Genomic DNA, 24,430 nt, shown 5'->3' with positions numbered 1-24,430 from the left:
AGCTGAGGTACCGTGCGCATGCGCGGAGGGAGATCCGCGCACAGGCGGAAGTGGCGCACACAGCAGTGGCCGGGTGACGTGTCTGCTTTAGAGATGGCTGCACAGGGAGAGGTTGACGAGCTGTTCGATATCAAAAACTGGTTCTATATTGGCAGCTACCAACAGAGCATCAATGAGGCGCAGAAAGTGAAGGTGAGGAGCCGCACAGCCCATTACTGTGTGATTAGGGACATACAGAAAATGAGGGTCCTCAGTGGTTCAGACCTTAGTGGCTAACTGAGAAGCTGGTAGCAAACAGCAAGCCTGGAGGTGACGAGGAGCTGCACGGGAACCACAGCCATCATTACCCAACTATAAGACAAGTACGGACGCCCCGAATAGTATATAGTAAAAGAGTTTGCAGTATCGGAGGATAATAAATGATTATTAAATAGAAGTATGTTCACAGCTGTGCAGAGGATTTCAGGAGATCACTATTGGGATCTTGATAATTGAAGGGAGAGTAATGGTCTAAATGTTTTATAAATCAGGCGTCAGGAAGCCAGTGTATTTCTTGCCCTGCTACTACTGGAAATACGGACGACTGCATGTATCCACATATGGGATTTGTGTGTGCGCCAATGGGAGTGATTCTATATACGCTTGGGGTTACACTGTGACCTTGCTTGTAACCCTGTGTGGCCAAAGATTGCACTGCGCTGATGCAGCTGGTTATCTTCTTGGTAATACCAAACCCAAGTATGCATGTATATGTTATAGTGTAGGCATATCGCTGTGGCTGATCCTCACCTTAGGCTACATTCACACAAACGTATATGGTCCATGTAGAAACTGCAATGCCAGACTGACCATGGATTTCCTGATCCGAACTAACAGCTTCATAAGCAAATGTGAGGCTGTTATTTCCGGTGTGGAGATCTGCAGTAGATCAGGATGCGGATTGTATAGTACATTCATGTGAATGGAGCCTAATGTCAGTGGACGGCTTCTAGGTATTTCAGTTAGATTCTTGCATTGGTCATTACAGATTTTATTTACCCTTTTAATTATTTTTTGTGTTTTGCAGACTTCAAGCCCAGAGAAAGAGGTGGAGAGAGATGTGTTCCTGTATCGGGCATATATAGCACAGGTATATGATGAGATTTTTCTCTGCAGTTATAAGACCTGTTCTTGTGCCCTCATTAATGCCCTTCTTTCTTTCTTTCTTGGTAACAAGCGGAAGTATGGGGTTGTTTTGGATGAAATTCGCTCTAATTCCAGTGCCGAGCTGCAGGCTGTTCGCATGTTTGCAGAGTATTTGTCCAGCGAAAGCCGCAGGTATGTGTACAACAGCTTATGGGACTGATTGTTTAATTTTTGTTTCACTACTTCAGGACATGGTCGGTTTTTCCTAGTGCATTACCGCTGTCGGTTTCACACGCGTATGTGTGTGTATTTTGTTTTGGGCTTTATTTTGTGATACATGAAACTTGAATTTCATACTATTTTTACAACTATTCTCTGATGTTATTGGGTGTGCCCATGACTGCCACTGTGTGAGGAAAGCCTGTGATGTAGCCTAAAGCATAGCTATGGGTCAGTTGCTGTGGCAAGCATAACCCTTTAATATAACATTTCATTAAATCGTGTTTCTTTTGCTTCTTGCCTATCACCAATTTCTGTATATTTGTGTCATACATTAAAGGGATAAAAAGTTTTAATTAAAAGGTTTAGCTTTGTCCTCACTTATCACATATGATGCTTGCCAGTTGTATGGAGATTAGCAGAGGATTTGTATGTGGTGTTTGCTTTCACCTTCACACTGTGCTTGGATATATCTACTGTTTTTATATTTTAATGTATCCTTTCTTTTCTAGGGATGCTATTGTCTCTGATCTTGATAAAAAGATGGCTAAAAGTGTTGATGTCACCAACACAACTTTCCTGTTAATGGCAGCTGCGATCTATTTTCATGATGGCAATGCGGATGCTGCCCTCCGTACACTTCACCAGGGCGACAGCCTGGAATGGTAGGTGACTGAGCCATTATCACATCATCTGGCATGTATCTTCTGGTATGAATGTTAGTCTAATAAATATCAGATTGTGAGGGTTGGTTGCTCAGCAAATAAATGCACACTTTTTTTTGTCCAGGGTCGGCCATCAGCAGAGCTAATAACAGCTGATCAGTGTGGTGTTAGGAGTCAGGCTAATAGGTTTGCAGACAATTGTGTGATACAAATAAACGCAGAATACAAGTGAATAGTACAGCAACTGACTTTATAAACATTCATCATCTTGCCACAGGACTGATGATGAATGTATGATCGCTTAACGGGATAAAACCGAGTACAGTTCTCTGCTGTCTGTTTGTGTAATCTCCATAGGCATTAAATTGAGCAATAATGACCTTGCAAGATCATCTCTCCATTCAATCTGCTGCTTAAAGGGGATGTGCACTTTGATGTTGATAACCTGTCCTTATGATCAGACCGGTGGGAGTTTGGCACTATGCACTTCCATCATCAGCTTTTGTCAGATGTGGCTTTTGATTTTAATCTGTTTACATTTGTTTTTCTAATAATACCAATATACATTTTTGTTCAAAAGGAAATTGCCCTTGCACAGTTTTGTAACATACTGATGATCATAATTGTCACTCAGATGCTGTGACTGGGATATATCATTACAGGGAAACTTTTGAGGGCAACAAGCTTGTGCAGTGAAATGGAGCATACTAGCTTTGTCACCATCTGTATACTGCACAGTGGTTGCAATCTGTTACAGCAGTATAGTAGAAAAGTATGGTATCAGATACCAGTCATATATTATCCTGTATCTAGCATCTGGTGTCTCTGCGCACAGTACCCTGGATATTATGTAGCTGGTATAGGATAATATGATATACTATAACAACAGACATCAGATGGTTTATGCAAGACCATTATATTATAACTACAGAGCATCAGATATACCAATCACCTATTATGCTGTATATAACATTTGATATCTGTGCACATAGTGTATTATTTCCAGCATACAGGATACAATGTGACTGGTATATATTATACTAAGACCACCAATGTACTAGTCATTATTTTGTATATACGTTATAGCCAGGTTCAGGGTTCTGTATGGTCAGACCTGTGTTCTGCTGAGGATGGTATGAGTTATTGCAGTAGACTGAACTTTTATGCAGATCAGGTGATCCTTACATTGATAAAGTCACACTGACTGCTTGCCTTAGATCCATGTGAACTTTCAAACTGCTGCTATAAGTCATAGAGAGCCTCAGCAGAGTGACAGCAGGTCTGACAATATAGGAGTATGCACAGCATTAACTAGTCCTCCCACCTCTCTGAATAGATCTGCCTCTCCAGCACTCTGTCCTGCTACCCGACCTCATCCACTCGCCTCACCAAATTGAGTTAATAGAATGGATTAGATTAATCTAGCAGCTTTATTGCAATTTGCAGTGTTTTTTTTTCCTCCACACAGCAATAAAATTGCTTAAAGAAGTATTCTACATGCAACTTTTAAAGTTCTTTTCACACTTTTGAAGGTGGAAGGGAATACATCTCTTTGTATCCCCAGCCTATGATGTTATACCAGCAGCAGCGACACCTGGTGGTGGTAAAATGCAGAACAGCGAAGACGCACTGAATTGCTTGCTTTTATAATAATTCACTATATTTTAAATGTTCAAATCTTTTTAATAATATTACCAGAATTAGATATACATTCAAATTGAATATACAGATTAAAATTGCAATTTATTTCTGGTCAGCTTTTGCTTTAGCCAAATGTCTTTTTTTTATCTGTTCTCTTCTAGGAGCTGTAACTTTATTTTTCTATAAGCATAGCCTATGAGGGATTGTAATATAATTAAAAAAAAATAAAAAATTATGAATTCTACCTTTTAAAGCCATAAATTATTTTACTACATAATGTACTTATAATTAGGGGAAAAAAATCTTTGTGGAATGGTGAAAAAAAGTCGTAATTGTGCCATTGTTGCAGGAAAAAGGAGACGGTAATGTTGTTCTGGTGCTCACTACAATTGCGGAAATGTAAAATTTATATACTTTTTATATTTTACTATTTTTTTAAACAATTTTTTTTAATTTGATTTGTTATATTCTGAGGGTTATAACTATTTTTTCTGATGATGCAGCTGTGAGTGAACTTGTTTTTTTTACGGGGCAACACTGGTATGACCACACTATGGACAAACCTGTTACATACATACTTGTACATCACCTGTCAAGAAGGAGTTAAAATTATTAATTTTATTGACTTTCCCAGCATATGGAAAAAAAACATTTCTTTATCGCCTTATTGGGGGACACAGATTACCATGGGTGTATGCTGCTGCTGCTAGGAGGCTGACATTATGCAAAAAACAAGAAAATTGGCTCCTCCCCGGCAGTATACACCCACCGACAGATACCAAGTACCTCAGTTTGTGCTTAGTGTCTGTAGGAGGCAGACCGGGATCTCCCTAGATCCGCAGTTAATAATTCCTTTTTTGTTCCTTTAGGTGTTAGTCGAACCTTTTAATCCTCTCTCATTTATTTTTCAGGTTCTCCGTCATGAAGCAGGGTGTTGCTATCACCCTGATTTCCCATATCAGGCGGCTGAGCGAGCAGTGTGGTGTTCCCACATCGCAACTCTCAGTACCGCCGGCAGGACCTTTCCCTATCACCATTCGGTGCTATGGGCTGATGACGGGTGGCCGGTCCTTGCCAAAGCATCTCCTCACCCCTCTCCCAGGACAGGGCTGAGAGGAAGACGGCAGTAGCCAGTAGACTCTCCTTCACTCCCACCAAGAAAACGCCGTCTTCTGCATGACAAAGGGGAAGAGGACCTCTCCTAGTGGCCTGCCTGCTACGCATTGTCCCTGCGGTCATCCTCTTCAGGGACGTCAGGTAAGAGTCTGATCTATCCCTTCAGCCCTGCATGTCTCTGGCACCTTCAGCAGTTCCTGGGTTTGAATCTCCCGCCTCCCTTCTCCACTGTCAGCCGCGCGCCTCACACCGCAGCCGCGCTCCCCTCTGTACAGAGGCACACAGCGGTACCCACATGGAGCGGTCTTTCATTATCTACGGGGGTTATTTTATCACAGAGGAGGGGGGGTTTCAAAGCGGTGGGACGCAGGCTCACCTTTATTTATCGGCGCCTCGGCCATCTCAGTTTAGAAATCCAGGCTTCACTTTCACTTTCCTCCTCCCCGCTCTGGACGCGCTTCTCTTTTCACTCTGGGCGCGCTTTTTCTCCGCTCCCATTCCACCCTATCACTTGACTCCTTTCTCTTTAGAGGCGTCAATCTCCCTTAGTACCGCGCCTCCCCGCGGCCATTGTCCAATCATGTTCTGGTGCCAAGCTCCGCCTACCGAAGTCACAGTCAGCTTCCTCCTGCAATTTCTTTTGCTTCCTGCGCTGCTTGGGGGACACTTCAGGGTCCTGCTGCTCGTCAGATTCTCGGTAGGCTCGGTGCTTACTTGCAAATTGGCTCTCCTCTGCAGTCCTTTTCTGTTTAGTGTAGCCATAAGGTGTAGCCCACCTATGCTCAACCCCTCAACGGCGACTTCTTTCAAACCCACCGTTACTTTCTACGCCTGTGAACGCTGTAAAAAGAAGTGGCCATCAGGTCAGTCGTCACCCTTCTGTCCGTCCTGCAGCCCTTCAGCTATGTCGGCCTCTCAGGAGCACACCGATGCCCGGGATGAGAGTACTTCCCCTCTCCCAGAGTGGGCCGTTGCAATGTCTGTCGGTCTCTGATCTGACTAAAGTATCTCAGTCCCTGGTCCAGGTCCTAGAACGTTTACCTCAGCTATCTACAGCCACCTGTGCACCGACCGCCTCGCATGGTGAGTCGTCCGCACCTGACCGCGACCTTTAGAGGGACAGACCGAGTAGGATTTCTAGGAAGCGTGTTCTGTCTGGCTCATCTTCCAGCTCTCTAGGCCCATCTGCTTCACCCAGGTGTCCTTCTCCTTCTTCAGAGGACGACCTTAGGTCAGATGACGATCCCCAATCGGGATCTAGTTCAGAAGCAGATAGCATATCTAAAACACGGAATATGGTCGATAGTCTCCTCTCAGCTATCTTCCAAACCCTGGAAATTAAGCAGGACAAGCCCCCGCCTCAGGAATGTTCTGTTCCATTTAAGCGAGCAAGGCCTCCATCCCGAACCTTTCCAAACCACAAAGAGTTTGATTCTACTCTTACCAAACATTGGGAGCACCCTGAGCAACGCTTCTCAGGCCGCAGGTACTTAGATGTCCTGTACCCCTTTGATGTAGATTTACTCACAAAATGGACCAAAGCCCCCGAAGTGGATCCTCCCGTCTCTCGTATATCCTCTAAGACGGTTCTATCTCTCCCAGACGGGGCATCGCTTAAGGATCCAACAGACAGGCAGATATAATCTCTGGCGAAGTCAATTTTTGAGGCATCCGGCGCTTCCCTCTGTCCAATTTTTGCATCTGCCTGGGTGGCGAAAGTCATTTCGGCTTGGGCTAAAATTCTTCGCAGGGGCATCTTAGCGGCAGCTCCTCAGGACGAGTTGGCAGATCTGGCATATCACATTAATCATGTGGGTAAATACCTTTTGGCCGCCTCCTTGGATGCAGCCGGGTGCGTAGCAAGGGCTAACAGCAACATAGTAGCCGTACGCCGAGTCCTTTGGCTAAAGTCATGGAATGCGGATACCACCTCTAAAAAGTCGCTTACCAATCTGCCATTCCATGGTTCTAGGCTCTTTGGAGCCAAGCTGGATCAATTAATTTCCGATGCCACTGATGCTAAGAGCACTTCTCTCCCTCAGTCTCGACCAAAACGCTTTTTTAACAGAAAGGGTTTCCGGCCGTTTAGGCCTTTTCGTCCCTTCTCGTCCACAGAGAGATCTTCCCAGCAAGATCGGCCTTCCGCCTCTAGGGAGCGAGAGCAGAAAAAACCATCTTACAAACCCGCTCCCCGCTGGAGATCTAGAGGACAATACCCCAGGTCTTCAGGCGCCCGTTCTGGTAGGTTTTCCTCTAAGTGACGGGTCACTCCCACCTGGACGTTTTTCCAGGGTGGGAGGCAGACTTTCCTTTTTCGTGGACGCTTGGCTATATCCGTTGTCGACGACGCTTGGGTCAGGGAAATCATCGCATCCGGATACAAGATTGAATTTGCCTCCCCGCCAAACAGACGATTTTTCCTATCTCGACCTCCAAGACAGCGGTCCCACACTCCAGGTTTTTTTCAGGCCATCTCCTCCCTTCTTTCCGCTGGAGTGATTGTTCCTGTTCCCCGAAACGAACGGTTTTCAGGGTTCTACTCAAATCTCTTCGTAGTCCCGAAGAAAGACGGTACCTTTCAGCCAATCCTGGACCTCAAATTGCTCAATCTCCACGTGAAGATTCTCCACTTCAAAATGGAGTCTCTTCGATCGGTGATAGTCTCAATGGAACCCGGAGAATTTCTCTGCTCTGTGGACATACAGGATGCCTATCTTCACATCCCTGTTTGCAACATCAGAAATATCTTTGTTTTGCGATTCAGGAAAATCACTACCAGTTCACGGCTCTTCCCTTCGGCCTGGCTTCCGCTCCCCGTGTTTTCACGAAGGTGATGGCGACTGTCATGGCCATCCTTCGCTCCAAGGGAATCCTCATCATCCCTTATCTGGACGATCTTTTGATCAAGGGCTCGTCCCGCCAAGACTGCCTTCAGAGTCTTCAGATAACCCTGGATACTCTTTGCCGCCTCGGATGGATAGTCAACAAAGAGAAGTCCATTCGGAGCCCCACTCAGCGTCTGACCTTTCTGGGCATGGAATTCGACACGAATCTAGCCTGGGTGTTTCTTCCGAGGGAAAAATTTGCGGCTCTTTCCAAGGGAATCCGACTCCTCAAACGGCCAACGCCCATTTCCCTTCGATCCTGCATGAAGCTTCTAGGGAAGATGGTAGCCTACATGGAAGCAGTGCCCTTCGCACAATTTCATCTTCGCCCTCTCCAGCTGTCCCTTCTTTCAGCCTGGGACAAGACCACGCTGTCTTTGGACCGCCCCATTCTCCTTCCTCTTAGAGTGAGGCAATCCCTGACTTGGTGGACAACGCCAGCGTCCGTTCTACAAGGGAGGTCCTTCCTTCCGCTTCAGTGGCAAGTCATCCCCACCGACGCCAGTCTCCTAGGATGGGGAGCGGTTTTTCATCAAAATACAGCCCAAGGGCGCTGGAATCCACAAGAAGCTCTCCTCCCTATCAATCTTCTGGAGATCAGAGCAATCTTCCTGGCCCTTCTCCGCTGGCAGCCTCTCCTCGTAGGCAAGCCTGTCCGCATTCAATCGGACAACGCTACGGCTGTGGCGTACATAAACCATCAGGGGGGCACACGCAGCAGGCAAGTAATGTCAGAAGTGGCAAAGATACTGCGCTGGGCAGAACGTTACGTTCCGACAATCTCCGCCGTTCACATTCCAGGGGTGGAAAATTGGTCAGCCGACTTCCTGGGTCGTCAAGGCCTAGCATCAGGCGAATGGGCTCTTCATCCCACAGTCTTCAACCAGATATGCCAGCGCTGGGGCTTACCGGATGTCGATCTCATGGCATCTCGGATGAACCACAAGGTTCCGCGCTTCGTAGCCAGGTCCAGGGATCCCCTAGCCGTCGCTTACGACGCGCTGGTAATTCCGTGGTCCCAGTTCCAACTTCCATATCTGTTTCCTCCTCTTGCCTTGATCCCAAGAGTGGTCAAGAAGATAAAATCGGAAGGCGTCCCAGTAATTCTAGTGGCTCCAGACTGGCCAAGACGACCTTGGTACGCGGAGCTGGTGAACATGCTCGCGGACGTTCTCTGGAAGCTTTCAGACCGTCCCAATCTTCTCTCGCAAGGTCCCCTTTACCACGAGAATTCTCAGTCTCTAAGTTTAACGGCATGGCCGTTGAGGCCGCGATTCTGAGAGAATCAGGTTTGTCCAACCAAGTGATTCAGACTATGATCAGAGCCAGAAAACCAGCCTCTTCCCGAATTTATCATAGGTACTGGAAGGCTTTTTTCCATTGGTGCGACGATAAAAAAGTCTTTCCAATGTCTTTTTCCATTCCATCCATACTTGGTTTTCTTCAGTCTGGCTTAGATGCGGGCCTGTCCCTCAGTACCCTCAAGGGCCATGTCTCAGCTCTGTCTATCCTCTTCCAAAGAGAGCTCGCTTCCTTATCGCAGGTTAAGACCTTTCTCCAAGGGGTCGCCCATGTGGCTCCGCCTCATCATTCGCCGATAGACCCGTGGGATCTCAATCTCGTCCTTAGCGCTCTCCAAAAGGCGCCGTTCGAGCCTATCCAGGACATTCCTTTATCCCTTCTCTCATGGAAGGTAACCTTTTTGATTGCCATTACATCTATCAGAAGAGTTTCTGAGTTGGCGGCCTTGTCATGTCGGTCCCCTTATCTGATTCTCCATCAGGATAAGGTCGTTCTCAGGCCCGTTCCTTCTTTTCTTCCAAAGGTCGTATCCTCTTTCCACATCAATGAGGATATTGTTCTCCCTTCTTTTTGTCCAGCTCCTTCCCACCCCCTTGAGAAGTCACTCCACAAACTGGATGTAGTTAGAGCCTTGCGTGTCTATCTCGCTAGGACCGCTTCACTTCGTCAATCCGATTCCTTGCTGGTCATCTCTGAAGGTCGCCGGAAAGGACTTCCGGCATCCAAATCCACGATCGCTCGCTTGATTCGTTCTACCATTCTGGACGCATACCTTCTTCAGGAAAAACGGCCCCCTCCGGGAGTGAGAGCTCTCTCCACCCGGGCTGTGGCTGCTTCGTGGGCCGTTCGTCACTAGGCTTCGGCTTTACAAATTTGCAGGGCCGCGACCTGGTCGTCCTTGCACACTTTTGCAAGGTTCTACAGGGTTCATACCCAGGCCTCGTCTGATGCAGTTGTTGGTAGGAAGGTTCTGCAGGTGGCGGTGGCGCACCGGCCGACCTAAGCCCTTCCTGTCCTTTCGTTCCTTTATTGCTGTCCCCGCCCTTGGGACTGCTTTGGAACGTCCCATGGTAATCTGTGTCCCCCAATAAGGCGATAAAGAAAGATGGATTTTTGGTTCTTACCGTAAAATCTCTTTCTTGGAGCCTTCATTGGGGGACACAGCACCCTCCCTGTTTAAGTTGTACCGTGTTGGGTTTTTTGAGCCCCTTGTTGGGTTGGTACATACGTTTAAAGTTGCTTGGCTTCTACTGCTTTCTCACCAACTGAGGTACTTGGTATCTGTCGGTGGGTGTATACTGCTGGGGAGGAGCCAATTTTCTTGTTTTTTGCATAGTGTCAGCCTCCTAGCAGCAGCAGCAGACACCCATGGTAATCTGTGTCCCCCAATGAAGGCTCCAAGAAAGAGTTTTTACGGTAAGAACCAAAAATCCATCTTTCATTTACCAGTGTTGCTGTAGAGATTTGTCATCTGTGTATAAAAAGAGCTTAAGAGTAAAGGAAAAATATTAACACATTATTTTACCCATTTCAGCATGGCTACAATTATACAGATACTTCTGAAAATAGACAGACTTGATCTAGCTCGGTAAGTGCGCTTTTTTTTTATTTGTAATTCTTTTCCCCCATGTGCTTTGTAGTTTGTATAAAACAAACTTCATACTGTCATTATTTTCATGTCAGTGTATAAAAATAATCACTTTAATGAAGTAACATAGATTGCTCACTTGCTGCCATTGTTATGAGGTAATCAGTTCTTCAAGTTATGTCTTGGAAGCAGGAAAAATGGCTAAGTGTAAAGACCTGAACCTCTTTGTAAGGGTATGTGCCTATGATCAGAAACTGCTGCGGGTTTGATGCTGAGTACTTATGCATCTCAGTTCGCAGTGGCCATATGTTACAGCATAGTGGATGGCATTTCTAGATATCCCACGTCCACTATGCGACTGTGTGCATGCGGATCACCCGCGGACACTGACATGTTGCGTGTCAATTTCTCTTAAGGAGACACATATAATTTGCTCTAAAAAGTGAACGACCCTCCACCTTCAGCGATTAAAATAAGACATATGGGGGATTTGTGGTTCCCCCTCCCCTCAGTGTTTTTTTTTTTTTTCAATGGCACTACCATATTTTTCAGACTATAAGACGCACCGGACCATAAGACGCACCCCAAATTTTCATAAGAAAATAGGGAAAAGAAATTAATGCGTCAAATGAGGGGTCTGTCTTACAGTCCGAATTATTCAGGTTACCGGAGGGGGTAGGGTGTGATTGGGAGCGCTGGTGGAGCGGGGTCACAGGTGGTGTTTGGTGGTCTGGCGATGATCTGACTTGTCTCAGGCTGGTGCGGCAGGTTCGGTGGTGCGGGGGCTCCGCCATTTTGTGAAAGCCCCACACGTCCATCCCAGGCTGAAGCACAGCAGTTTCGCAAATGCTCGGTGGTGCAGGGGGCTCCACCGACATTTTGTGAAATCCTGGAGCCCCCACACATTCATTCCAGGCTGGTGCGTGGCAGTTTTGGAGATGCTCGGTGGTGCAGGGGCTCCGCCGACATTTTGTGAAAGCCCGGAGGCCCCATACTTCCATTGCTGAAATGCTGTGGTCTCCAGGAAAATGGCCGCCGTAGGTGGCGCGTGCACAGAATGAGATCTCTGGAGACAAGATCTTGCTGCTGAGCTCTGGTCTCCTGAGATCTCAATCTACACATGTGCCGTTTTCTTGGAGACCAACACATTACAGCAGTGAAAGTGCGGGGGCACTGGGCTTTCACAAAATGTAGGTGGAGCCCCCGCACCACCAAGTATCTGCGAAACTGCCGCGCATCAGACTGGGATGAGACTCCTAGTAAGTATATCCGGACTCTAAGACGAACCCTCATTGTCCTCCAAAAATTTTTGGGAAAAAAGTGCGTTTTATAGTCCGAAAAATACAGTATTTTGGCGTACATATAACTAACTTCTTAATTGTTCTGGGGTAAGCGGAAGAAGAAACGGCAAATGTTCCATTGCTTTTTTTTTTCTATTTGACTGTTTTATAAAAAAAAATAAATATATATATATATATATATATATATATATATATATAATTTTTTTTTTTTTTTTTTCATATCTCAATGGCCTCATTAATTTTACTTTTCCATTGATGATGCTATATTAAATCTGTCAGCAGGTTTTTGCTATGCCATCTGAAAGCACCATAATGTAGGGACCAGGGCTGTGGAGTCGGTAAGCCACAGTTGCGATTTCCACTCCTGGATTTTATCAGGCTCCGACTCCTTCATAAATGGCCAATTCATAACAACAAATTTACTGTTGTAAAACATTAAACATCGTGCTTATTCAGTTTCTCACCATAATATAAGTAATCAGACCACTTAAAAAACTACATTTATTAGAATACAATTAGAATATAGCAAATAACTTTTATAAACTTTTCTAAACTGTAAGTAAATATGCAATAAACACTTTTATGCAGTTAATAAGAAGAAATCTATAAATTTGTCCTCAGAAAAAGTATTGCCTCTGTCAGATCCTCCTTCTTGCATGCCCTCAAATCTGATCTAATTATTTTGAGAGCAGAGAACAACCTCTCTACACTAACTTGTGTTGGTGGCAAAGCAGTAACCACTCGGGCAACATCTCTGACAATGTCAGGATACAGAGGAATCGCTTGTTGCACTGTTATTTTTGATGAACGGTCAAATTTCTCAATTTCTTTTAGTGCACATGAAAAATTCTGCTGAAATGTACTGGCTGTGTTCCTTGATGGGGATGACTCTTCTTCTATGCGGGAACGCTTTGCACGGTCCTTGAGATCCAAATATTTTTTTAAATTAAATTCTTCATCAGTTGATGATGAGGGTGAAGATGTGGCAGGACGACCAAATTCTTCTTGTTCCTCCTGACTGTTCTGCAACCCTTTCATCCTTACTGCTATTTCAAACAGAGCTTCTTTTCCTTTACTTAGCTGTTGATCATCTAGAAGAATCCGATGCATTGGGTCTACATAAACAGCTGCCAAAAGAATGTTATTTTGTAATAGTAGCTCCTCTCTCCGTTTCATTGATGTAGCAATGCCACTTGCAATTAACCCTCCTCTTTGGGACAGGCGAAACATCAGGTTCTTCCAGTCCTTTAAGAAAATACCTGGAGTTAAGTCCTCTGCTTGTCATTTTTTAGTCACTGTAAATGGGTGCTCTAGCAATTTTTCCAGCTCAGTCACCTGATTCCACTGACTTTCATTTAGCGTCAGTTGAGGGTTAGCCATGTCTACAAGAAAGGTTTTCAGTTCAACCAAGCGCTGAATCATTAAGTAAGTACTGCCCCATCGTGTGGCTTGATCAATAATTGCCCCTTTTCCAGCACGTCTCTTCAAAATTGAGTCAACTTTAGGGGTTCTGGCAACAGTAGCCAATTTTCTCACCTTGCCAATCAGTGCAGCAGCATGTCCTTCTTGCAGACTGTCTCTTATAGCCAGCTGTAGCGTATGCACAACACAGCGCATGTGATGAATGAAAGAACATATTGACACAGTTTCAACAAGATCATCTAAACTATCATGTTGTTGTTCATCTGAAGCAACTTCAGTTTGCTCCTCAGTTACAATACTGTGTTCCTCTATTTCAAACATTTCTGTGTCTGTGGACCCAGAATGTTCTTCTAGCTGCTGGTCACCATCATTACTCTCATTCATTAGCTTAATAGTACTTATCATATTTGAAGCATTGTCAGTTACGACAGAAAGAACTTGCTCTTTTTTAAGTTCATAGTCTTGCAGAACCTTTTCCACCAAGACCTGGAGAAACTCACTGGTGTGATGAGCTTTGGTGTCTTTTACTGCCAATGTCTTGGTAACTATTTCATTTTTGTCACAAACAAATCGGACATTGATGGCAAAATAGTTCACTCTGACGTGTGCAGGCATCCATTTTAAGAAACAGAAAGCGTCCCTTGAGAGTTTTTTTAAGTTCTTCCTTTTGTTAAAAAGCTTCTTCGATTACTAATTTTATAATACTCTCTCTCTCCAGAGAAACACCAAGCTTGCGGGCCATTTCCCCATTCAGACACATAAAAGCTGGTCGTGAAAATAATGAAATAGGCACACTATCCTTTACAACAAGCTCTATGATCTGTTTTTTAAATGTATATACTGTCATTGTCACAGTAACTTTGTCACTGACAAAATATCTTGCAACTGATGGCTGCAAAGTTCTCTGCTCCTTTGTTTGGCTGGAAGAGCTGGGCACTGGTAAATTGGTTTGGATGCAGTCTTTCTCATCCACTGCTTTCAGTACTTCTGGATGAAAGCGCTGTAAATGTATCTTTAGATTAGAAGGTCTGGTAGGAGCATTTTTTATCTTTGCCTGAATATGCACTCATCTTGGCTTCACAGCATTTGTTTTCGTCTGGATCATTTGTCATACACTGACAGACATAATGTTTTCTATCTTGAGTGATGGTGAAATGTTCAAATACAGCTGATTTAATGTGATGCTTCTTTGACATTCTCAGGTTTTTAATTCTGCATTCACAATCCAAATGACAATTGTTTTTTCTAAAAACAATTGTACAAAATTATTGCCAGGTCGTACAACTGATATACAGTGGGGAAAAAAAGTATTTAGTCAGTCAGCAATAGTGCAAGTTCCACCACTTAAAAAGATGAGAGGCGTCTGTAATTTACATCATAGGTAGACCTCAACTATGGGAGACAAACTGAGAAAAAAAAATCCAGAAAATCACATTGTCTGTTTTTTTTTCATTTTATTTGCATATTATGGTGGAAAATAAGTATTTGCTCAGAAACAAGCAATCAAGATTTCTGGCTCTCACAGACATGTAACTTCTTCTTTAAGAGTCTCCTCTTTCCTCCACTCATTACCTGTAGTAATGGCACCTGTTTAAACTTGTTATCAGTATAAAAAGACACCTGTGCACACCCTCAAACAGTCTGACTCCAAACTCCACTATGGTGAAGACCAAAGAGCTGTCAAAGGACACCAGAAACAAAATTGTAGCCCTGCACCAGGCTGGGAAGACTGAATCTGCAATAGCCAACCAGCTTGGAGTGAAGAAATCAACTGTGGGAGCAATAATTAGAAAATGGAAGACATACAAGACCACTGATAATCTCCCTCGATCTGGTGCTCCACGCAAAATCCCACCCCGTGGGATTTTAAGTGGTGGAACTTGCACTATTGCTGACTGACTAAATACTTTTTTTCCCCACTGTAGTGGTCAGTAATACTGTTATTATTCCTCATGTACTCACAGTTAACTGATGCAAAGTTTGTTGAAAGGATAATACTTCTTACAGTCTTCCTCTTCTGAGTAGCAGGCAGCTGTGAGATGCTTGGAAGACACACACCTAGTATGATCTAGTCTAGAGGAGGAGCTTTACTACTAAGAATTTGCAACACATTTTCACTTTCAGTTTCATACATTGTAAGTAGGGGGGTTGGGGCAGCATGAGGTTAACCAAGTATAGGATTAGATAAGGGCAGTGGAGAACAGTGACACACAAGAAGTAAGAAATGTCTCTATCTCCAGCAGAACTGCTTATCACTGTTGTTCATAGTTTGATAGAACATATATATTTGAGTAACATTTATAAAATTCATATGAAAGTTCAATTATGAAATATTAATACATTTTTTTTTAAAGCTGGAGTCGGTACATTTCTACCGACTTCGACTCCGACTCCAACCAAAACTAACTCCAACTCCACGACTCCGACTCCACAGCCCTGGTAGGGACACAGGCTCTGATTCCAGCAATGTGTTCCTTACTAATCTGCATGCTGTAAATTTGATAAAATGCTTTCTTTGCTGCAGATCTAGCAGTGCTCAAAATGCCAAACCCTGTATAACCTCGCCCACCTCTTTTCAGCATACAGTGGACATTGATAGAAAGCTGCAAATTCATGTTGGAGGCTGGGTTACACAGAGCAAGAGGACTACATTCCAAGAGGCAACTAGTCCTCTAGTGATCTACTTATGATAAAACACTGATTTTATTGAAACTGAAGGAAGCAGCCCAGCAAGAAACACATAATTGGAATTAGGGTCTCTGCCCCTACACCATGCTGCTCTTAGAATACATAGCAAAAACTTGATGAGAGATTCCCTTTTAAGGCTTGTTTTTTACAGGGCAATTTATAATTTCCATAGGAACCACTTTCATATAAATGCAAAAATTTTTAAACTTTTTATTCCATTTTAAGGAGACTAGGTGAACAAAATTCCCAATGTTTCAGCCCTGTTGTTGGGGGTGGGGGAAGGGACTCCTATGTAGTTTCCAGCAGGCTTTTTTGGTGATCACACTTGAGCCTGTGCTATCGGCATTACATATATGGCATGGTGCATTAAGGGGTAAACTGTAGACATTCCTGATTTTCTAACATGGGAGCACATTTTTATTGCATCTGGAAATTACTGAAAACCAACATTGACCATTTTCAAGGCATTACTTGTTTGGTAATATTTAAGGAAAGCTTACGATTTCACTGTTACTGTTTCATTTTTTTTTTTCATTGTAGCAAAGAACTAAAGAAGATGGTGGATACAGATGAGGATGCAACACTGACACAGCTGGCGACAGCATGGGTTAACATTGCCCTGGTCAGTATGTAATATGTGCTGTAAATCAACAGAAAATGTAAGGTTACATTTAAAGGGGCTGTCGCAAGGCAGCCTGTATCCTTATGCTTCTTACATAGGGACGTCATACAGGCAGCACTTCCCAATCTGGATCTCCATTTATTAGCCAGAATGTAAAGCCACTCTATGAAAGCATTACCTATTCTGGCAGAATCATCTACCGACCACCACCCCTTTATGGATATGTAGTTTAGAAAGTATGATTAGCCAGAATACTGGATGATAGGCGACCAATACCTGCTCCCCTTGGCTTGACTCTTTGGTTAATAGTAGAACTTGTCTTTTGACCTAATGGACTCTAGGTGACTGACCTTATTCTTTCTTCTCAATATCATCTCATGAAATTGGATCATTGTTGGTCATTAGGCAAACCCTTATAAATTATCCTTTTTTCTCCCTATGGCAGTTACCCTTTAGTTTTGTGCGTCTCCTATAACTGAGATCACAGTACATGTATACCAAGATCGTGTGATCACTCCTGAATATTTTATAGGCCAAGATACCTTTTTTACCCCGTGTGTTGTATCTATTGCTGCTGTATCTCTATGCTCAGTTTTCTCATGCTTGGGACTTATTCCAACAGGGTGGAGATAAACTGCAGGATGCCTTCTACATTTTCCAGGAGATGTCTGACAAATACTCTTCTACTGTCCTGCTGTTAAATGGGCAAGCTACTTGTTACATGGGACAGAGCAAGTGGGAAGACGCTGAAGGAGTCCTACAGGAGGCTTTAGACAAGGTAGAGGTCTACTTTAGTTATGTTTTTTTTGTCATTGTTTATTAATGAGATAAAACTCCTAATTGTGGCCAAAAGACGTTGATAAGGTATTTAGCCATTTTCCAGGTCAGTTCAGCTTTACCTTGCGTGGATCATACTGCTTAAAGGAAAAGTGTTATCTGATAATCACATTATTAAAATCAGGTTTTTGTATTGCATCAATTTAAAGGAAAAGAAAATGTCAATGAGTTGTTCGTTTTTTTTTTTTTTTTCTATATCATGTTCTGTATTTGAAACAAAAAAAATCTTGCTGTTTTACTGAGTAAAATGATACCTTGGTTGAAGAAATCAGTCTTATGGCTGTTGTGTAATCAGTGTTAGACTTTTTCAGTTAACGAGATGCTCGTTCTCTGGGGCGGCCTGTGAGCGGCTGTTTTTTTTTTTTTTTTTTTTTCTTCTCTGGCCTCTTCGTCCTCATTCTCGAAAAATTAACTCCAGTAAAATGGCGGCGGTGCATGTGCAGTAGCATCTATCGGCAAGTGATGCTCTCAATCTGCCAAGCGCCATCCACCAGTGGGTGAAAATTGTCTATTTGCCCATTTTGATGTCCGTTTTCATACTGAAAACCTGTTTGCACCAGTCTAGAGTGTGAATTTGATGCAGGGCATCACTATATATGTAATGGTAGTATGAGATCAGTGGCTTAGTCATTCAACCCCTTTCCGACGTCGGGTGTAATAGTACGCTGATGTCGGACTCCCCCTTTATGGGCACATGTCAGCTTATATATACAGCTGACATGTGCCCGCAACAGCCACGGGTGGAATTCCGATCCATCCACAGCTGTTAAGTAGTCAATTTCTGACAGCAGACCCAATTTCTCTTTCCTCTGATGGGTCCGATGGGAAATCGGACTTTTTTTTGCAGTTGCCGTTATTCTGTGAAACGGTGAAAGAATTAACCTGATTGTAGCGAGAAAAAAAATCAAAACGCCAGAATTACATTTTTTTGGTCGCCACGACATTGCATTAAAATACAATAACATACGATCAAAAGATTGTATCTGCACCGAAATGGTATCTTTAAAAACAGCTCGGCATGCAAAACATAAGCACTTACCCAACCCCAGATCACGAAAAATGGTGATGCTACATCTATCGGAAAATGGCTCAAATTTTTTTTTTTCACCACTTGAATAAAAAAGAACCTAGACAAGTTTGGTGTCTATGAACTCCTAATGACCTGGAGAATCATAATGGCAGGGTAGATTTAGCAATTAGAGAACATGGTAAAAAAAAAGAAAAAAAAATTTGTGGGATTGCATTTTTTTTGCAATGTCACTGCACTTGGAATTTTTTTCCTGTTTTTCAGTACACGACATGTTACAATCATTGATGTCATTCAAAGGTACAACTCATACCGCTAAAAGCAAGCCCTCACATGGCCATATTGACCAAAAAGTAAAAAAGTTGTGGCTCTGGGAAGAAGGGGAGCGAAAAAAAAAAAAAAAATGCAAAAAACGAAAATACCTCTGGTCGTTAAGGGGTTAACCCTTTCAATGACTCCCTTCCGTGTCCAAATTGATGCGGAAGATTATTATGCGCTATCATGTTCCGCAGAGCTTTACATACTTTACCATCACTCTCCCTATTGGGGCTCACAATCTAAAATCCCTATCAGTATGCCTTTGGAATGTGGGAGGAAACCGGAGAACCCCTAGGAAACCCATGCAAACACGGGGAGTACATACAAACTCCTTGCAGATGTCCTTTGGTGAGATTTGAACCTATGGCCCCAGTTCTGCAAAGCAGCAGTGCTAACCACTGAGCCACCGTGCGGCCCTATAATATCTGTACATTTATACTTCAGCTTCAGTTCCCTTGATGGAACAGCTTTTATGTCTCCGTGTTGTTGATGAGAGTAATGCTCGAAGTCTGTAGCGGCTCCTTATAGAAAAAGAAATCTAAATACCGTAAAAAATGTATCACTTATCCACAGAGGTACTTAAGTGTTAAATGTTAGATAAGCGGAAATCCCACACATGACTAATAAAGGGGGGTTTAGTGCCCCTTCCTCGCAGCACTTAAGTTTCTTACTATTCTGTTTCTACAACTCCCATAGAGTTGTATGGAGAGCAAGTGTGCACTAACTATAACTGCTGCCTGATACAAACTAATCCTCACCAAAGACACCTTTCCGTACCCACTTCCAACCAGGTACTAGTTATGGGAGGGGCACCATTTATCAAATGTGGGTGGGAATGAACTTACTGAGGACTTCAAATTTACTTTCTATTAATGTAGTCATTATATAATAAGAATAGTATTTGTATATTTGATAAATGTCACATGACAAAATCTCTACTTGATTTGCAGGACAGCAGCCACCCAGAAACACTGATTAATTTCATTGTATTAACTCAACACATTGGAAAACCTCCCGAAGTAAGTTTTTTTTTTTCTCTGTTTCTTATTACATGCCCTTTATGTCATCTTAGGCCAGGATTAGACTGCATAAAGATTTCACTAGGGACTCTGACCCCTTCACCTCCTGTGTGTGTGTGTCCAAACTACGGTGTTCTCTGTAAAAAAAAAAAATATATATATATATACAACATGTTTGTGCTGCTGCTGGTTTAGGTCATTAAACCCGCAGTTGCATCCATAGTATTGCTGAACCTATATTGTGATTGTCTGAAATTGATCTTTGAGTGTTTAATAAGGGGTACCTGTTTAACCCTTCAGTTATCTGATTTTACTTTATTAATAGAGCGATATTGCAAAAGAGTAAAATAAGAAGTCTACTTGTATATTCTAAGAACATTTTTTTAATTCTCTAATTTGCCGCACACCTTGGATTATTTTCATGATGTGCACTTTATCATCTTTCTCAAGGTCACAAATCGCTACCTGTCTCAGTTAAAGGATGGACATCGAAATCACCCGTTTATTTGGGAATTTCAAGCAAAGGTAATGGCCAAGCTGCAGCATTATAAAAAAAAAAAGCTATTTAAAGAGCAAACCCTGCTTCAGTATTCCATCAATTGCATGGATTTGCTATATCTGCTCCGTACTTTTATAAAGTTGATGTAATGAGGTTAATTCACTGGTAATATTTCCACACAACAGGGTTATTTTTTTTTTCGACCTGAACTAATCATCTTTTGGTCAAACACTGAAGTTGCCCATAGAAATTAGATTACGTTAGTGGATAGAGCTGATCCACCAACAATCCATTTTCTATGGTTGTTTGAAGACGTTTGTACAACACTTTCTTTTGGGGGAGTAACGGGTGGGATAAATAGAAGTGTGTTCTTTTTCCTGTCTGGTTCCTGTGGATTAGAGAATCCAAACGTATCTGCCATCACTTTCCTCTTCCCTACCGTCTGTATAGCACTTCACTGTTCATATGTTTAACAGGGGTACTTTGTGGTACTTTCACATGAGTGGTTGTTTAACCGATTAGATGCAGCTGTCAGTAGTGACTATAATGCTAAGACTGTCCACAAAGGGTGGAAGTTTCAAATGTGAACCACAAAGCTGTCATGTCACCTAGAAATCATGTGCCTCTGATGGGTTGGCTATGTTTCTCAAAGGAAAACATTTGCTGAATCTTTAGCAAGTTAACTTGAGATATGGGAATTGATTTGCTGGAATCCCCTTATACTGATTTCTGTTCCCTAGTGGAGCTTTCATACTGTATTTTGTCACCCATTCATTGGTAGCGTCAGGATTTACGTCTGAACTCTCCCCCTCTAAATGAGATTCTGGCATATGTGCCAACTGGGCTATATCCTATAGTGGTGCTAACAGAGTGAACGTCTGCTTTGTCTTGCACCATTTTTGGGCATATACACCTACTAGAGGCATAAACCTAGGCACAGTCTACTGTCTGTGTGTCCACTTCCAGTACACGTTTACTCACGAAAATGATAATATGACAGAGCCACACATTCAGGCATATGCCCGAATCTCATTTTGCAGGCGGTTCTGACATAATCCCCGACAAGACCAATGAATGGAACTTGCAAAAATCCTTGAGCTTTCTGCCAAATCATCTCCATTTAGGTGTATGAAACTGCGTTTTTACTAAGGATCACACCAACTTTAACCGCAGTATGCCAGTCCCAAAGCCATTTACTACCTTTTAATTCCATTGATATTGTATATTCTAGTGCTGTGCCTGTATTTTTACCCATTCAGGGCACTTTTTTGTTGCTGTATTATTTGATATCCAGTTTATGGCTTCTTTTTGTAAACCTTTATTGTTTTCAATATTTATTAGTCCCACATGGAAACTTGAACATGCAATCCTTTGATTGCATCGACAATACACTCCACTTATGTAGTGCAGGGCATTATCCAGGCTGTCCATGTTAGGCCAGGTCACATGGGCTAGTCAAGTTTGCAAATTGTGGACGTGACTGGCTCCTTGTGCAGCTTTGTATGCTGAGGGTTGTTGGAGCTGCCATTACATTGCATGCATAAGTGCTGCAATTTTGTATTTATTTACTTTCCTTTTTCAGCAAATGCTATCGGTCCACGTAGAAAACAATCCATGTGCACTGGCATGCTGGCTATAATGTGGTTGTGTTCTCTGTGTGTGCGGTCCATGGGTTACAAGTCCTTCCACTGATGGGCAGCCTACTAAAGCCTCTGTCTGGATCCATTAGGCTTTGGTCTATGGCAGACTTGAAGGCCATTAGTAGGCCTTTGGTTACCATAGCAACATATTGCGACCCTAAACGGGTCAGAGAGGGGGAGCCCTGGGATCGCGAGACTGCACTGTGTTTTCACTTTTGATCAAGGCAAGAGAAGCAAAATGGATAAAAATATATGGCATCTATTTTTTTATTTGTGCCTGACTGTCTGCTTTAAAAATTTGTAATTCTCATTTTTATGCTACATTTTAAATGGCCACAGGATATTATGTCATTGATGTGCTGGAAGGGATTTTTATGGTAGATTATAATTTTTCTTGCATAATATAGATTTTGGAAAAATGAATGTATACCCTATTGGAGGTATTTGAGTCATTACAATCTCTGTGATATGGGAAATAATGTCTTTCTTTGTAAGAGTTGCTCCTCCTAACACATTAACAATTCTCTTCTGTTTCTTCTAGGAGAATGAATTTGATCGCCTTGTGCTGCAGTACGCTCCTAGCGCATGACCTGGGCCTGATTAATTTATATTTCGCTCTATGAACACAAGTTATAGCTTTTCCCGTGAAAATACATATGTTTCATGTCGGCCAGAATGCCAAGTTAATGCTAGTGTGGGGAAAGCACCTGTATTGGAATGTAATTTTTTTTTTTTTTTTTTCAAGTGAGTCTTGGATTGCCAGTTTTTCATCACTGGAATATCCATTACAATAAGTTCACAATCCTATTCATCTTGTATAACATGGACATTCCCAATAAAAAGAAACTTTTTTTTTTTCTTTTCATTCTTTCTTTACACATGCCTCTATGTAGATATTCTTATATATCTGTATAGATAAAATTGAGTGTGTGTGTGTCAAGCCCTGCATCATGCTGTCATAATGGTTGCCATGGCAACGCTGTTGTCATAATAGATGACATACAGGTATATACTATATAGTTGTGGCCAGAAGTATTGACACCCCTGCAATTCTGTCAGATAATACTCAGTTTCTTCTTGAAAATGATTGCAAACACAAATTCTTTGGTATTATTATCTTCATTTAATTTGTCTTAAATGAAAAAACACAAAAAGAATTGTCCTAAAGCCAAATTGGATATAATTCCACACCAAACATAAAAAAAAGAGGGTGGACAAAAGTATTGGCACTGTTTGAAAAATCATGTGATGCTTCTCTAATTTGTTTAATTAACAGCACCTGTAACTTACCTGTGGCACCTAACAGGTGTTGGCAATAACTAAATCACACTTGCAGCCAGTTGACATGGATTAAAGTTGACTCAACCTCTGTCCTGTGTCCTTGTGTGTACCACAGTGAGTATGGAGAAAAGAAAGAAGACCAAAGAACTGTCTGAGGACTTGAGAAACCAAATTGTGAGGAAGCATGAGCAATCTCAAGGCTACAAGTCCATCTCCAAAGGCCTGAATGTCTCTGTTTCTACCGTGCGCAGTGTCCTCAAGAAGTTTAAAGCCCATGGCACTGTGGCTAACCTCCCTAGATGTGGACGGAAAATAAAAATTGACAAGAGATTTCAACGCAAGATTGTGCGTATGTTGGATAAAGAACCTCGACTAACATCCAAACAAGTTCAAGCTGCCCTGCAGTCCGAGGGTACAACAGTGTCAACCCGTACTATCCGTCGGCGTCTGAATGAAAAGGGACTGTATGGTAGGAGACCCAGGAAGACCCCACTTCTTACCCCGAGGCATAAAAAAGCCAGGCTGGAGTTTGCCAAAACTTACCTGAAAAAGCCTAAAACGTTTTGAAAGAATGTTCTCTGGTCAGATGAGACAAAAGTAGAGCTTTTTGGGCAAAGGCATCAACAAAGAGTTTACAGGAGAAAAAAAGGCATTCAAAGAAAAGAACATGGTCCCTACAGTCAAACATGGCGGAGGTTCCCTGATATTTTGGGGTTGCTTTGCTGCCTCTGGCACTGGACTGCTTGACCATGTGCATGGCATTATGAAGTCTGAAGACTACCAACAAATTTTGCAGCATAACGTAGGGCCCAGTGTGAGAAAGCTGTGTCTCCCTCAGAGGTCATGGGTCTTCCAGCAGGACAATGACCCAAAACACACTTCAAAAAGCACTAGAAAATGGTTTGAGAGAAAGCATTGGAGACTTCTAAGTTGGCCTTCAATGAGTCCAGACCTGAATCCCATAGAACACCTGTGGAGAGATCTAAAAATGGCAGTTTGGAGAAGGCACCCTTCAAATATCAGGGACCTGGAGCAGTTTGCCAAAGAAGAATGGTCTAAAATTCCAGCAGAGCATTGTAAGAAACTCATTGATGGTTACTGGAAGCGGTTGGTCGCAGTTATTTTGGCTAAAGGTTGTGCAACCAAGTATTAGGCTGAGGGTGCCAATACTATTGTCTGGCCCATTTTTGGAGTTTTGTGTGAAATGGTCAATGTTTTGCTTTTTGTTTCATTCT

At 42.8% G+C, this 24,430-nt stretch overlaps 1 protein-coding gene across 1 annotated transcript; it reads left to right on the top strand.

The window, feature by feature from the left end:
* The first annotated feature begins 18 nt into the window (after nucleotides 1–18).
* COPE (COPI coat complex subunit epsilon) lies at nucleotides 19–22,775 on the top strand. The gene is made up of 10 exons (XM_073555103.1): nucleotides 19–192; nucleotides 1,067–1,129; nucleotides 1,217–1,317; nucleotides 1,857–2,009; nucleotides 10,488–10,541; nucleotides 16,493–16,574; nucleotides 17,197–17,352; nucleotides 19,707–19,775; nucleotides 20,226–20,300; nucleotides 22,456–22,775. Exons 1-10 carry the CDS (start codon nucleotides 19–21, stop codon nucleotides 22,501–22,503), a joined length of 975 nt encoding a protein of 324 aa, XP_073411204.1. The 3' UTR covers nucleotides 22,504–22,775.
* The last annotated feature ends 1,655 nt before the right edge of the window (nucleotides 22,776–24,430 follow it).

This window comes from Dendrobates tinctorius, unplaced genomic scaffold (assembly GCF_039654945.1).
Source record: "Dendrobates tinctorius isolate UK_male_01 unplaced genomic scaffold, ASM3965494v1 ptg000219l, whole genome shotgun sequence".
NCBI classification, from domain to species: domain Eukaryota; kingdom Metazoa; phylum Chordata; class Amphibia; order Anura; family Dendrobatidae; genus Dendrobates; species Dendrobates tinctorius.
The sequence above is the reverse complement of the archived record's forward strand: the minus strand, read 5'-3'. Positions and strand labels throughout refer to the sequence as shown.

Coding starts and splice junctions, on each gene's coding strand:
- COPE (XM_073555103.1), top strand. CDS start 19: ATGCGCGGAGGGAGATCCGCGCACAGGCGGAAGTGGCGCACACAGCAG. Junction 19,776..20,225: donor ACATTGGAAAACCTCCCGAA/GTAAGTTTTTTT, acceptor ATCTTTCTCAAG/GTCACAAATCGCTACCTGTC. Junction 20,301..22,455: donor TTTGGGAATTTCAAGCAAAG/GTAATGGCCAAG, acceptor TGTTTCTTCTAG/GAGAATGAATTTGATCGCCT.